The sequence below is a fragment of the Schistocerca gregaria genome, chromosome 1, assembly GCF_023897955.1.
Source record: "Schistocerca gregaria isolate iqSchGreg1 chromosome 1, iqSchGreg1.2, whole genome shotgun sequence".
Taxonomy (NCBI): domain Eukaryota; kingdom Metazoa; phylum Arthropoda; class Insecta; order Orthoptera; family Acrididae; genus Schistocerca; species Schistocerca gregaria.
Window position 1 is genome coordinate 974,501,410 of NC_064920.1, and position 17,113 is coordinate 974,518,522.

General features: G+C 36.6%; 1 protein-coding gene across 1 annotated transcript in view; it reads right to left on the bottom strand.

The window, feature by feature from the left end:
* The window catches only part of LOC126277046 (heat shock 70 kDa protein 12A-like), a 218,492-nt gene that overhangs the window by 37,794 nt on the left and 163,585 nt on the right, over window positions 1-17,113 (bottom strand). Inside the window, exon 11 of the mRNA XM_049977324.1 lies at window positions 7,293-7,425. Coding sequence (XP_049833281.1) covers window positions 7,293-7,425 — 133 coding nt within the window. The remainder of the gene's footprint in view (window positions 1-7,292; window positions 7,426-17,113) is intronic.

Consider the following 17,113-nt stretch of genomic DNA (forward strand, 5'->3'; position numbering starts at 1 on the left):
CAAGGTCCATGGTTCATGGGGGTAGGCTCAATGTCATATGTATCTTTCATGAGTATCTATAAATAAATGTTTATTGTTCGGGAGTTATATGAGTTTGAATAATTTGAGTGCTATCATGGCTGATGTAGCTAAACGTGCACATTAGTAGTTCAGGCACTTATTTCCATATCTGCTCTGACACTGTTGATTCACTACAGCATAATTTAAGTGTCCAGAGTGGTGGCAGATTTTGCTTAATTTTACATTCAAATATTCTATGCTGATTTCATTTTATTGATTTTCAGCCATATGCCTAAGAATTTAGTCTCTTTGCTGATATCAACTGGTTCATCAATGATACAGTAGTGGCATTGTTTACCTATTGATTGAGTTTACTTGATTTTTCACTTAGAAAAATTATGATGTCACCAGCAAACATGATAGTTTTATAAACATCCACATTTCACTTTATATCAATGATGTATAGAAGGAAGAGACGTGGCCCCTTTAGTGATGCTTGTGTCAAGAAGACATATTAAATTAAGTTATAGCCTGATGTGTAATAGTTTTAAGTTTTTTGTTAGTGTGTGTGATACTGGCTGCTTGTTTACAATTACTGTGGAAGAAACCAGTCCAGCTGTTAGACAGGCCTTGAATACTATATACAGTTAAAGCTTTGAAAGAAGAAGCTCATATGATCCACCATGTCAAAGGCTTTTGACAGACCCGTAAATATTACTGTTGACAGCTGTTTACTGTCTGTCAGCCTTAGTCAACATTAACACCATTATGGTGGGCTTCTTAATTCTGAATTTTCCAGGGACAGATGTGGACTCTGACCACAATTCACTGATTATGAACTGTGCACTAAAACTGAAGAAACTGCAAAATGGTAAGACTTTAAGGAGATGGGACCTGTATAAACTGAATTAACCAGAGATTGTAGAGAGTTTCAGAGAGAGAATTAGGGAACAATTGACAAGAATGGGGGAAAAAATACAGTAGAAGAAGAATGGGTAGCTTTGAGGGGTGAAATAGTGAAGGCAGCAGAGGATCAAGTAGGTAAGAAGACAAGGGTTAGTAGAAATCCTTGGGTAACAGGAGAGATATTGAATTTAATTGATGAAAGGAGAAAATATAAAAATGCAGTATGTGAAGCAGGCAAAAAGTAATACAAATTTCTCAAAAATGAGATCGATAGGAAGTGAAATATTGCTAATTTGGGGTGGCTTGGGGACAAATGTAAGGATATAGAAGCTAGGGGTAAGATAGATACTGCCTACAGGAAAATTAAGGAGACCTTTGGAGAAAAGAGAACCACTTGTATGAATATCAAGAGCTCAGACCAAAACCAGTTCTAAGCAAAGAAGGGAAAGCAGAAAGGTGGAAGGAGTACATAGAGGTTATATACAAGGGTGATGTACTGAAGGGAAACATTATGGAAATGGAAGAAGATGTAGATGAAGATGAAATGTGGGATATGATACCTTATGAGGAGTTTGATGAAGAACTGAAAGACCTGAGTCGAAACAAGGCCCCAGGAGTAGACAACATTACATTAGATCTACTGATAGCCTTGGGAGAGCCAACTATGACAAAACTCTTCAATCTGGAGAGCAAGATGTATGAGACAGATGAAATACCCTCAGACTTCAAGAAAAATATAATAATTCCAATCCCAAAAAACAGCAGGTGTTGACAGGTGTGAAAATTACCATAATATCAGTTTAATAAGTCATGTCTGCAAAATACTAACAATTCTTTACAGGAAAAACTGGTAGAATCCAACCTTGGGGAAGATTAGTTTGGATTCTACAGAAATGTTGGAACATGTGAGACAATACTGACCCAACGACTTATCTTAGAAGATAGATTAAGGAAAGGCAAACCTACATTTCTAGCATTTGTAGACTTAGAGAAAGGTTTTGACAATGTTGACTGGAAAATTCACCATCAAATTCTGAAGGTAGCAGGGATCAAATACAGGGAACAAAAGGCTATTTACAATTTATACAGAAACTAGATGGCAGTTATAAGAGTCGAAGGGCACGAAAGAGAAGCAGTGGTTGGGAAGGGAGTAAGAAAGGGTTGTAGCTTATCCCTGATGTTATTCAATCTATGTAGTGAGCAAGCAGTAAAGGAAATGAAAAAAAATTGGAGCATGAATTAAAATCCATGGAGAAGAAAGAGAAACTCTGAGGTTCACTGATGACTTTGTAATTCTGTCAGAGGCAGCAAAGGACCTGGAAGAGCAATTGAAAGGAATCAACTGTGTTTTGAAAGGAGGATATAAAATGAACATCAACAAAAGCAAAACAAGGATAAGAGAATGTAGTCAAATTAAATCAGGCGATGCTGAGGGAATTAGATTAGGAAATGAGACACTTAAATTAGTAGATGAGTTTTGCTACTCGGGGAGCAAAATAACTGATTATGGTCAAAGTAGAGAGGTTACAAAATGCAGACTTGCAATAGCAAGGAAAGCGTTTTTGAAGAAGAGAAATTTGTTAGCATCAAGTATAGATTTAAGTGTCAGGAAGTCTTTTCGGAAAGTATTTGTATGGAGTGTAGCCATGTATGGAAGTGAAACATGGACAATAAATAGTTTAGACAAGAAGAGAATAGAAGCTTTCAAAATGTGGTGCTACAGAAGAATGCTGAATATTAGATGGGTAGATCATGTAACTAATGAGGAGATACTGAATAGAATTGGGGAGAAGAGGAATATGTGGCATAACTTGACTAGAAGAAGGGATCAGTTGGTAGGCCATGTTCTGAGACATCAATGGATCACCAGTTTAGCATTGGAGGGCAGCATGGAGGGTAAAAATCATAGGGGGAGACCAAGAGATGAATACACTAAGCAGATTCAGAAGGATGTAGGTTGCAGTAGATACTTCGAGATGAAGCTTGAACAGAATGGGGTGGCATGGAGAGCTGCATCAAACCAGTCTCTGGACTGAAGACCACAAGAACAACATGAGTCTAAAAAAACTGAGTTAAATGTTTTCTTATCATGAGTCTAAAACAATGAAGTTAATCTTTTTATTGAATACTGTAAGTGTTCCATCGATTTGTTTCATTCTACAGATGTTTTCTCCTTTTATGGGTTAACTATAATATCGATACAGATTGTGTTGGTAGCTTGTGCCATATTCAAGTGTAACAACACATTTTGGGGTTCAATGAAAATCAAATAAAAAACAAATTGCTCCTTATGTTAACACTTTTCAGTGGAAATGCAATTTGAAAGAGGAGGGTTATCAATAAAAGTGTTGAATTTTTTGTTAGATTTTTAATGCTTGAAAAAGTTTGGCAATTTTTCTTTTATTTAACATGTTATTGACATAAATTATGTTATTCTAACTACAGCATTTGGTTAAAGTTCTTAAATAAATTCCATTCCCAATACTTCCTTTTACATTTGTGCTTAGCACTTGAACTCGTTGGTAATGAATACCACATTGAAAATCTTTAGTGATGTGTTGAATGAAGCTTTCATAACTTGGAATTTATGTAAAGATATTACAGTATTGCATGTTACTAAGATAGAAACATCTGCTTCTGCTTTTATGTTGCATATTGATGAAAAGTTTAGAATGACATCTCTATATTAAAAACGAAGTAAATTTTAAAGTCCATAAAGTTTCAAAATGCGTTTCAATTTATTTAACAATATTAGGGAAGGGATAGACTGATACACTTCATAAAAAAGGCACACTGAATTACAGACAGACACAACACAAAGACTGTTACACATCTAGCTTTTGGCCAAAGTCTTCTTCAGACAAAATACACAAACAACAATGGAAAATCCATGATGGAATGTTTGCGTGAGTGTAGGTGTATGTGTGTCTGTTGTCTATTTTCAACAAGGCTTTGTTGGATGAAAGTTCATTTTGTGACACTCTTTTTGTTGTGCCTATCTGTGACTCATCATCTCTGCTGTATGGAAACTATAAAAAGATTTGTACAAGCAAGTACACCTCACACACACACACATGAGCAATATGTCTGGCAGCTCAGACCAGATTGTATTCCAGTCTTTTTGTTGTGCCCGTCTGTAACTAACTCAGCATATCCTCTTTACAGTGAGTAGCAATCTATCCTTTTCCTAATATAACTCAAGTAGGTCCTCTTGTCTCTGCCAATTTGGTAATGAATTCAAGAGGATGTTTACTAGTGGCTCTCAACTTTTTTTATATAAAACAAATGAATTTACAATTATCATCACAAAATTTGAAAAAAGTTTCTTCAGTCCTGCTATTTTCTTCCTCTCAAAATGGTAGTAACCCATTAGCTTGTTACTGTAGTCCACACCAGCCTTGTTTTTATCATAATTCAAAATACTGTAATGTTCCTGTGTTTTCATAATTCCTGACATAGTACTGACAGTGATATAGGATGCATTCATTCTGTGTTTTGGCATCAAAAGAAATACATCTGTGATGCCTTTAGATTTCACAAAAGCAAAAGGTCTCATCTGCAAAATGAATATCCATTGTTTTTAGCTTTTGGAGAATTAGATATTTTTCATTAATGAATCACAAAGTCATCTTGAAAATAAATATAAATAAGTATCAGGTAACAACCAAGGCCCTTTGCACTTCATGTGACCTTGAGAGGCATTGTGTGTGGTGATACGGGGAATGTGATAGCTACAAAGCAAGTAACACACAATATTTTCTGTATTCCTTCATGGCCAAAATGAGGGACAACTGTGTGTTCACCCTCCCACCTGCCTCCCCCACAGAGTATCTTTATACAGATGACAGATCTTAGACAAACGTTGTAACACACAAAGCTGAGAAATGGCTCACATAGGCCACATCACTTACCTTTTTGGAATATAATCCATGCAATGTAGGAGTATGATGCTTGTCTCCTAAGTGTTAATAATGAAAGTGAATTTAGGAATCAACTCTGCAGTTCACAACCACAATACCAGACATAGAAATAATTCCCATATAGAGAATGCATCCATCTCTAGGTCTCAGAATGGAGTTTTATACTTTGTTCCACAAGTCTACAACAGATTGCCAGAGGATAACAGGCAGGAAATTGAAAAACCCAAAAATTTTCAAGAACAACCTTCCCCACTCCATCTGCAATTTATCAGAAAACTTGGACTCAGAAATGTAAGTTCTGCTAAGCTCAAATATTTGTATTAGACATATCACACCCACTCCCCTCCCCCAGAATATAGACAGCTGATAGTGGTCTGTGTAAAGTTACATAAATGTTTTATTTGAAGTATTAGATAAAGATAGCAGCTAAGTAGTACAGGAAGAGGAGCACTGGGATTTTTTTAAGCATACATCTGTATAATATATGCATACATAAAGTAATATATAAGCAGTTACCATAATTATCAGTGTGACTAGATTAATGCTAGCCATAATTTGTTGTTATAGTTGAGTCAGAGTGAGTTGAGTCTCGATAGCTGCAATGGGCTGGATGCAGCAGCTTGACGGGTCTACCTCAACTGATAATGTAGAGTGATTTTGTAAACACCTTTATGGCAATGCCTCAGTGTTGTTGCAGTTATTTAGATGGCTACTGTTTCCACCCGCAGTCATTAATGCTTTGCTGTTAAAAGCTGGCAACAGTGCTATGAACTGTTGGGGATCTACTTAATTGTCTCGACTATAGTAGCCTGTACTTTGTAGAAGTAGACTGTTAATGTATAAAGTGACTCATTCCCCATACATGAATGGTTTCTTCCATGATGGGATTTTCATAACATAATATGTGAGCCAGTTTGCTACTTTTTCCAGTGGCAAGAACACAGAATGAAATTCATTATTTTTTTGAGCTGAACTGTTTTTGGATTAATGCAGTACTCTGAACTATATACTACTAAGATGTCCTTTAGATAATTTTTTTTAAATTTTGACAATCTTATTGCCTGTGCCTGCCACAGCCATAAGAGTCCTTTTACCAAGAAAGTCCAAACTGATGGCCATCAGTTGCAACACATCCCTCAAGCTATGCACACTGTTGGGTACTGTGTTTGATTTATGATTAGGCTAATCTAATCTAACATTTCATATTATTTAGGTCTCCTTACAAATGACATCAAGTAAATTTCCTCATAGATAAATATTTATTGCTTGCAGATCAGAGGAATGAACCTGCCAGTTTAAAAATCCACTTCGGCCTTTCCTATTGTGGGAGAACATTTGTTTAAGACCAGCTGTAGAATTCCTGAGATTTGATCTAAGTACTGGTCTGGCTGTTACAATATCAAACTTGCTTTACAGAAACAGACTGCAGTGGCTGTTTTTGCCTATTAACCCATAGCTTGTCTCATTACATCCCTGAAGGCTTTCCTTCATGAAGGGATTTATGGAAAATGGTATGCTTATGAATCAATGAGTGAGTGAGTGAGTGAATGAACATGTTCCTTTTTGTATGAAATAGAATGACCTCTAATGTGTCAGGATGCAGCAATCATTTTGCTGAGAAAGTATATTATATTTGTAATCCAACCAACACATTCAGCTTCATCGTAAGATATCATGGATATGGCCCAAGGAATACACACATAAATAATCAAAATTTCAATTATCTAAGCTACTAGGGATTGTTTAAAATTGTAAACCAGTTTTTGTGTTTTGACGAGTCTCCTGTACTTTAAGTCAATGGCTTGAATTGTATGTTACAAGACAATAAATTTCTACTTCTACTTCTACTACACCATGCTATGAGTGGTTCTAACTGTTGGCCAACACCTATAGGGCATAATGACAGTTTCTTTTGAATTAATGACACTAGAACCATGTAACAAACATAATTCCAGTTCAAATCACTATGCACTCAGCTTCATAGCAAAAATAGTCATTGTTCAATTTAAGAAATGAGCACATTCTGCAACCAAAATAATATATTTTTCATTACTTCTGGAGTCACAGCATATGCTAACTTTATGAGGCTGTTTGTTTATACTTTTATTCTGTGAAATTTGCTTATCAGTTACTCATGTCATTCAGGAAATGTTCACTGTGATAGTTTTAGGTGAATCACATTTTGCACGCAAGATTAGTTTTTACATCATCAAAAAATTATATGTGTGTGTGTGTGTGTGTGTGTGTGTGTGTGTGTGTGTGTGTGTGTGTGTGTTTGTGTGTGTCTGTGCTGTGTCTGTGTCTGTGTCTGTGTGTGTGTGTGTGTGTGTGTGTGAATGAAAGATCACAAATGAGACAAAAATGCTGAAATCATTAATGTAGGCACAGATTCTGTAACTATGTTTCTGGTTATAGTAGCTTTTAGCCTCAAATTATGTAAACATATCACCACTAGGAAATATTTACCTTTCCGATGTACTCCTGGTATAAATGGCTTCAGCACACCTATTGCATATGTCTGCTTTGAGTATCTGACTGTAATTACTTCTGGATTCATCCCAAACAAAACAGCTCCTTTCAAAATCGAAAGTCCCATTTCCTTAAATAAAATAACATAGCAATTAATAATAAAGCAATTAATTTCTTAGTTTAATCAACACTTATAATTAAGAAACTTCATACATCAATAATCTAGTTTCAAAACACTCATTTTTGTTGAACAAAAATAGAAAGTAGATCATCATTTGACTTCAGCATAAATGGAACATCACTTATGGCACAAAATAGTGCATTAAGTGATAGAATAAACTCTGGTGATGGTAATAATATCACATTGTGTAATGAAATCACTTGTGGCATTATACTTGATGCATGTTACATTTATTGCAAGTTACTACATTGTTTCATCTTTCTTGATGTATGCTGCCAGCACAACTGTTATAAAAATGATGAATTCTGCCACTGTACAGCAGTTTCTGCAAGGTGTTCTGAAAATACATTGTTTAAAGTAACTGATGCTATAATTGCAAACAGAAGTTTTCCTTTGGTATTGTCAAGATCTAATGGTGTATTGGTAAATGGCACCATTGCCTATGATTTTCACATAACACTTAGAATGTTCATGCAGTGCTCATCATGGAATGGTATTACAAATACGTTATATGAATTGCTGGTAAGCCTGTTGGGACCAGCCCATATTAGCCTTCCTCAGCCACACTGGTTCATGTAGCACGTGTAGACTTAGTCTGGTTCAGTTTACCAGGTCTTACTCTACCCTTGTTGGCCCATCTGGCTTCACTTTACCAGGCTGGCTTTGGCTGAAATAACTGATTGACTTGTTAGCTTATAAAGCTAACACCACACATCACCTTATGTGTACACTGGCTTGTAGTTTTGCTAACTTGAAATTAAAGTTATTCATCATCATAATTAAGTGTTTTGTTTTGTTTTGTTTTCTGACAAAAGAACTTATCACACAGTTCCTCAGATGCAATTGCAATTTGGTCCAGCATGGTAGAAGAGCACTTTAATGATCAGCACAGGGGTGGAAATGGTTTTTTCTGAGTCACAGAGAAAATAGTACATCCACTTAGCTTTTTATCCATGTCAGATTAATAATATGGTAAATGAACAGAAGGACAAGTATCATTACAGTTGTGGATACAATATCACTGCACGAAAAGAACTACCCTTCATTGTGTTCTTTTAATTAGTATTGTTTAATCTGAACTATTTTGATGTGGATATAATCTTGTGAGAGCCACTAGAGTTACAGGATGGTACTGTATGAATGCTGTGAACATGCCTCCATCTCAAATAAAATAATGGGAAGCTGCTGGGTCTATCTTAATGTGTCAACATGTGAACTTTTAGATAGTGAATGGAAAAACTACTCAGAGGAACGAGGTCAGGAGGGAGACATGTTTTTGGATAAAATGTTCTCGGTTAACTTTTCATGTCAGATTAGAATAAAATCTCAAGCTTTGATGTTTTAATTCTTGTACCAGTCATTTTACAATGACTTCTTATAAATATAGTTACCTACACCAAAGAATAAAAGCCTGTAATCAAAGAATACCATATTTGGCGACTGGGCATCTGAGAATGGCACACTTGAGAATGTCAGTATGTGTTTTGAAGATAAGGTGAGACTGCACCGAAAGGCAAGTAAGCCAGACAGATTTTCTGCTGGAAATCATTCCTTCCAAAAATTTATTGGTAGGCATGAAAGATTTTAGCCATTACTGCTGCTACTTTATTTTGAGAAATAAGTTCAGGAGCCCACACAAAATGTAAATGATTGTGTTGACAATTAGACACCTTAGCAAAACTTACTTCACTTTTTTGTGAGCAGAAAACTTGCATTCTACATCTGCATCAATGCTCTACAGTCCACCTTACAGTGCTTAGTGGAAGGTACCCCTTACCATTAATAGTCATTTCCTTCCCTGTTCCACTTGCAAATAGAACAAGGGAAAACTGACTCTTTATATGCCTCCATATGAGCCCTAATTTCACATATGTTATCTTCGTGGTCCTTATGCACAATGTATGTTGGAGGCATCAGAATTGTTCTGCAGTTAGCTTCATTTGCCAGTTCTCTAAATTTTCTCAATAGCGCTTCTCAAAACGTTCATCACCTTCCCTCCAGTAATTCCGATTTGAGTTCCCCAAACATTTTCGTTAACACTTTCATGCTGTTCAAATATACTGAAAACCAATCTAGCAGCCCACATATGAGATGCTTCAGTGCCTTCCTTTAATCGAACCTGGTATGGATTCCAACACTCAAGCAGTACTCAGACGTGGCTGTGTCAAGAGGGACACTATTAATGCTGTATCTGAATATTTCGGGTTTGTTTTTTCTGCTCATCCACATTGACATACATTTTTCTACATTTAGACAGCTGCCATTCATCATACCAACTAGAAATTTTGTCTAAGTCATCTTGTATCCTTCTGAAATCACTCAACTTTGACATCTTACGATACACCACTGCATTATCAGCAAATAACCACAGAATGCTGCCCACCCTGTCCACCAAATCACTTATGTATATAGATAATAACAATGGTCCTATCAACTTCCCTTGGGCACTCCTAATGATATCCTTGTTTCTGACGAACACTCGCCAGCAACAAAACCATGCTGGATTTCATAACTTAATAAGTCTTTGATCCCCTCACATATCTGTGAGCCTATTCCATATGCTTGTACCTTCTTTAACAGCCTGCAATGGAGCACCATCTCAAATGCTTTCCAAAAATCTAGACATATGGAACCTGCCTGTTGCCCTTCACATTATATCATTTGAGAAAGGGGCAAGCAGAGCTTCACATGAGTGATGCTTTCTAAAACCATGCTGATTCATTAACATAAGCTTGTCAGTCTGAAGAAAATTTATTATATTTGAACTGAAAATACGTTCAAGGATTCTGCAGCAAACTGATGTTAGGGATACTGTTCTGTAATTCTGCAGATCCATTCTTTGGTCATTTTATACACAGGAGTCACCTGCACTTTTTTCCAGTTGCTTGGGACTTTGTGAAGGATGAGAGAGCCACCATAAATGCAAGCTAAGAAAGGGTCAATGCTGTTGAGTGCTCTTTGAAAAACTGAATTGGTATTCCATCTGGACTTGGTGACTTATTTGATTTCAGCTCCTGCAGCTGTTTCTTTACACTAGGGATACTTACTAACATGTCACTCATACCGGAGTCTGATGTTCAAATGACAACATGTTTGTATCCTTTTCCTTTGGTGTCTTCAACTGACACACTACACTGTTCATCAAGTGGCAGTATGGAAGCCTTAGACCCACTTAGCAATTTTACATAGGATCAGAATTTTCTCGGGTTCTCTGCCATATCTTTTGCTAAGGTTTGATGGTGGTAGTAATTGTATGTTTCACACACAGATCTTTTCTCAGATTCACAAATCTCTACTAACCTTTGCTTGCTGTGATCTGCATATTCTCTTTTGAACTGAGAGTACAACAGCCCCTGTTTCCTCAGCATTTTCCAAATCATGTTGTTAAACTATGGTTGGTCTTTTCTGTTCTTAATCCACTTACTAAGCAAATAATCTTCCAGACCATGATTTACAATCTGCTTTAACTTTGTCCATAATTCCTCTATGTTGACCTTACTGGAACTAAGTGATGTCACTTCACTGTCTAAGTAAAATGCTAACAACTGCTTATCTGCTCTTTCTAACAGAAACACTCTCCTAGCCTTCTTAACTGACTTATTAAAATTTTCCAGTGCAATATCAAGCCTTTACAGATGTCTGCTTGTGCCTGTGTATGTGCTGATGGATATGTGTGTGTGTGAGAGTATATACCTGTCCTTTTTTATCCTTAAGGTAAGTCTTTCCGCTTCTGGGATTGGAATGACTCCTTAACCTCTCCCTTAAAACCCACATCCTTTCGTCTTTCCCTCTCCTTCCCTCTTTCCTGAAGAAGCAACCGTTGGTTGCGAAAGCTTGAATTTTGTGTGTATGTTTGTGTGTCTATTGACGTGCCAGTACTTTTGTTTGGTAAATCACATCATCTTTGTTTTTAGATATAATTATTTGGTTAGATTCTCAATGAAATTGTTCACTGTATAACTGTGTAGATTTCTATCATATTAGAAAATGCATACATAACTTTTTATTTTTATTTTATTATTATTATTTATTTTTAGGCTGATGCACAGAACTTACAAGAAACATAAGCTTCCTGATTCTTGTTTGTTGAGACTAATCACTTGATGAGATATTCTGTGATAGCAACATTTGCAATGCAAGTATTTTTCAATTATATAGTTGAACTTTCTTATAACAACATCAGTTACAATGACAACTTGGCTATTTCTGTGGTATGGCACATTCCTCATAAGGAACATACTTCTCTTTCCTGCTTAATACAACAAATGTATATGCATGTACCTCATATATAACATAATTTTCAGCCTGAGTTAGGAACAAGATTTTCCAAGAATTAGTATATTGTAGAATGAAATCTGTTGTTGTAATATGGCAACCTGGTGTATTAGTCTCTCCTCCCTTCTATCAACAATCGGCGTACTATAGATTCCTTATCTCATTGTTACCCTAGCACATTCATACTACAGTAGTGGTGACAATTATAGAACTCATAAACAGTGCAAGTGATGTCAGTTACCATAGCAATTTGTTATGAAATGCACACATTTTAAAACAGTACAGCCTATAAAAGATAAATTTTAATGGTGGAAGAAAAAGTGAAAGTGATTCACGAAATCGAGAATGGAGTTAAAAATGTTGACGTGTGTCATCAATTTGGCCTTGTAAATTCCACAGCCCAAAAATTTGGAAGAACAAGGATAAAATTGTTACTGCATTTGAAGAAAATGGACCCAAAATTAAGTGGTCCAAAAAGCTGAACAGAGGAATATGGATGAAGTGCTGCTTAAGTGGTTTAAATAACATTAGTGGACCTCTCCTTATGGTGAAAGCAGAGGAATTTACCAGTAAATTAAAAGATGAGGAATTTTGTGTGCATCAGATACTGGATTGAAAGATTCAAGCAATGTCAGCACATTACTTTCGGCAAAATGAGTGGTGAAACCAACAGTGTGAATACTGAAACAATCCAACAATGGCTCACTACCATGTGGCATACAATTCATGAAGACTGTGACATCTTTAATGCAGATGAGACTGGCATTTTCTTTAAATTGACACCTAACACAACTCTGAAATTCAAGAATGAAAAATGTTTTGGTGGCAAGCTGTCTAATGGAAGAATAACAATTCTGGTTTGTGCTGACACATATGGAACTGGAAAGAAAAAATTGTTTTGTGATACATAAATCAAAAAAATCCTAGGTGTTTTAAGCATGTAAAAAATCTGCCAGTACACTACAAGTTTAGTAAAAAGTGCTGGATGACCTTTGAGCTTTTTGAACCCAAAATAAGGTGCTGGGATCGGGAGCTCACAATTCAGATGAGGAAAATACTGGCTTTTGTTGACAACTGTCCAGCACATCCTGTACCCTCTGGTTTGGAGAATATTAAGCTTGTTTTTCTTCCTACAAATACGACAAGCTTATTGCAGACCATAGACCAAGGAGTAATTAGGAGTCTTAAATGCCCTATCATGAGCTCATATTATTGAAAATGATACAAGGCATAGTGAAAAAGCAGAATTATTCTATCACACTGGTGTCTGGAATCAGATGCATTACCACAGTCTGGAGCTGGATCACAGCCCAAACCATCAAGAACTGTTTCTGTCATGGAAGGAATCACAACTGAAGGAATAAATGCTGCCAAAACTGAAGACATGTTCAATGACTCTGATGTTTGCTGCGATCTGCATTGCTGCCAGAAATCAGCTGTGATATTCTCAGTCAGTGCAACTATTAAACATATGCAACAGTATGATGACATTGTTACAACCAAAGTGCAAACTGAAGACAAAATTGCAAATGAAGTGAAGATTCAGGGCCACAGTGACCTTGAAATAAGTGAGGGAGATGAAGAAGAAGAGGAAGAAGAAAGAAATGAAGTTCCTATCCCTACTGGGAGGGACACTTTAGAAGCCATTAGAATTGTAAACATATTCTATGAAGTGAGGGGAGGAATCAGTGAAACTGAAAATGAAATAATGAACATAGAATGTAATTTGGTGAATATTTGACATACTGTTGCATGTACTGTGTTCATGTAAGCTTAAGAGTGAATACTGTACATAAAATAAAATAAGGTTAAATAAATTTGTTCTTTTCCATTTGCTATCACAATAGACTGAAAATACAAATCTCATTTACAACTACACTCATTTATATCAACATAATTTTCAATGTCCTTTGGATGTTGCTATAGCAATGCTCCACTGTAATTTGTAAAATCTCTTGCAATGACATGTAAATGTACAAGTGACTATTTATGCTGTGTCAAAACAGCCCTTGCAGCTTTAGTTTATCCTACACACTAGGGAAGACTGCATGGAACATTTTGAAGTTTCAAGGTGTAGGTTAGATTGGCACTGCAGATGTAATTCATGGAGTGAGCAATGCGGCCTGCATCTGGTCCCGGCTAATGAGTGCGGCTAATGAGCAATGGCTACCCTGGTCTGGGCTAGCCTGGTGCCATGAAGGACTGACTGAGATTGAGTCAGACAAAGAGCAGCCAGTCTGCTCCTGTAGTGGGCTGCTGTGGGCTAGCAGTCTACAATGTGTGGATCTGGTTGAGACCATGTATGTCAACAATTAGGATAGGGGGTGCACAGTGCATATAATGAAAACAGCATACCTCATTTGTACTTTCAGTTGTTTATAGCTAATTATAAAGATCTGTTTTTACTTAAATTATTCTGCAGTACATTTCCCATAAATCTTTATTTAATTTTTAAAGGAATTCAAGCTGTGACAACCAAGTCATATGTATCTGAAGAATTGAATTACTAGATATCAGTAGCCACTCCATGCATTAATTTTTACATTCCTGAATAACACTGTGTGTTGATAAAATGTCGGGAGAAAAGATTTATGCTTACCAAGGAACAGCAACAGACATGGCACAAACTACAGTTCAGATGTATTTAAACACTAGTTTCTAGATCCGAACTCCATGAACAACAGAGAGGAATGATTATTGAATCCCAACACTGGTATCACTTTCCTTTGTGCTTTTGTTATATCTCAATTTGAATAAACAAAGGCTTCCTCAAAGATAAAAAATGGCAGGAGGAGCCACTTAATGAAGTTGAAATGATTACAATCCAATGCCACATCCATTTTTCTTTCTATTCCTAGGGGTATTATTCTGTTAAACAGCATTCAGGCATGAGACACTGAAGTTAGTATGTAATAATTCAGTCTTTCATCAAGCAGAATGTTTGTTGATTTTTTCCATGGATGTTTTATAATGATATTAGATCATGTGTACAGAGTACTAGGAAAAATGTGTAGATTGTTTGCTAGTTCAACAAACACACAGAAGAAATAGCTCTTGTAATAATAAAATGACTATAAATGTAGATGGATAAGCAATGGAATCAACATATAGAACAATATATATCTTACAGACATTAACAAGTATATGCCCTACTACATGATACACTAAGAAGCACAATTTACATAAACTGAAGATACACTATTTTTAAGTGAATTAGCACTAAATATCAAATGTCCAATATTCAGTTTTACACTGAACTGTACATTCTTTTCTTCTATCTTTTCAGTACCATATTGATCTTGCTTTCAACACAACTTAGGATGCTGGTTCACACATGTGCATCAAGCAGAAAGCCAACAGAAATATTTTCATACCGAATCAAAAAAGCTTCACAATAAACAAAAATAAAAACATAGTACCTCTTGAACAGCACCCAAAGCCTGTGACAAGGAAATGTTTATTCAGTTTCCTAATTTTAATAAACATTTTTGCTGTAAATTTGTCTGTGTGTATTCCTTCACATTACACCAGCAGCCAGTGATATTGCGACACACTTCCCAGTTTACATAAACACAGGGATATGAGGGATCCATCTGTTGTGCAGGTGATGGGAGTCCTCTCCCTCAAAACAAGAGGGTCCCTCTCATCCCAGGATCTGAGTTACCTGCTCTGCCTTCTTAACCTTTGCCAATTGACCATTCTTTCTTTATCAAAGAAGGAACTAATACCTCTGAAAGCTAGTATAGTTTTGTGTACTTTTATATGTGTCTATTGGCTGATCTCAATATTTTGCCTCAAGAAGCAGTTCTATCTCATAATTTTATATTGCAAGTAATGTTAGCTAACCTACCTACATCTTCAGTTTCTATTTGCCCAATAATTTAAACTTTCTAACTTCTCACAAGACAACTCACTAAACTTAGTTTTATTCACCTTTCTCTTAATAACCTCCCACTCAGCATCTCCCATCTTCATGTATCCAGTTGGACAATGAGCCTACTTCTGGAGGAGTTAACAAAGGAAAAGAAAAATGTGTGGAGTACATTAGCGATTGTGTCTCCAATTATTATACTTTGACTCATTCAGTCTGTGTGATGTACTTTGCAGATATACACAGATGTGACAAAAGTCATAGGATACCTCTTAGTATCATGTTGGACCTCCTCCTCCATGGCATCTTGCTGCAACTCAACATGACATGGACACAACAAGTTGTTGGAAGTCCCATGCAGAAATACTGAGCCATATTGCATCTACAGCCATCCAAAATTGTGAAAATGATGCCAGTGCAGGATTTTTTGCATGAACTGACCTCTCAATTATGTCCCACAAATGTTTGATGGGATTCATGTTCAGCAATCTGGATGGTCAAATCATTCACTCAAGTTGTCCAGACTGTTCTTAAAACCAATCATGAACAGTTGTGGCCTGCTGATTTGGCACATTGTCATCTATAAGCTTTCCATTGTTGTTTGGGAACATGAAGTCCATGAATGGCTGTAAATGGTCTCCAGGTAGCTGAATTTCCAGTCAATGATCAGTTTAGTTGGACCAGAGGACCCAATACAGTCCTTCTAAAGACATCCCACACCATTATGGCACCACCACCAGCTTGTACAGTGTTTTGTTGACAAGTTGGGTCCCTGATGTTGTGGGGTCTATGTCACATTGGAACACTATCATCAGCTCTTACAAACTGAAACTGGCACTCATCTGACCACACCATGCTTTTCCAGTTGTCTAGGGTCCAACTAATATGGTCACAAGGCAAGAAGAGATGCCCCAGGTGATGCCATAGTCCAATAGTCCATTAATGCCAAGTTTCACTGCACTTCCTAATGGATAAGTTTTTCATATGTCCCACATTGATTTCTGAAATTATTTCACTTTGTGTTGCTTGTCTGTTAGCACTAACAACTCTACGCCGAGGCTGCTGCTCTCGGTCATTAAGTGAAGGGAGTTGACCACTGTGTTGTCCGCAGAGAGAGGTTGTGCCTTGAAATTTGGTATTCTCAGCACACTCTTGACACCGTGGGTGTGGAATACTGAATTCCCTAATGATCCCTGAAATTGAATGTCCCATGCATCTAGCTCCAACTACCTCTACACATTCAGAGTCTGTTAATTTCCACTGTGCAGTCATAATCATATTGGAAACATTTTCACATGTATCATCTGAGTAAAAATGACAGCTCTGCCAATGCACTGCCTATTTATATCTCATGTACATGGCACTTACCAACATCTGTGTACATGCATATTGCTATCCCCAGACTTTTGTCACCTCAGCGTACAGTATAATGTACAAAATATCAGTGGTACAGTGACTTCAATTTTAACAGGGTTTGTAAAATGAAGGGCT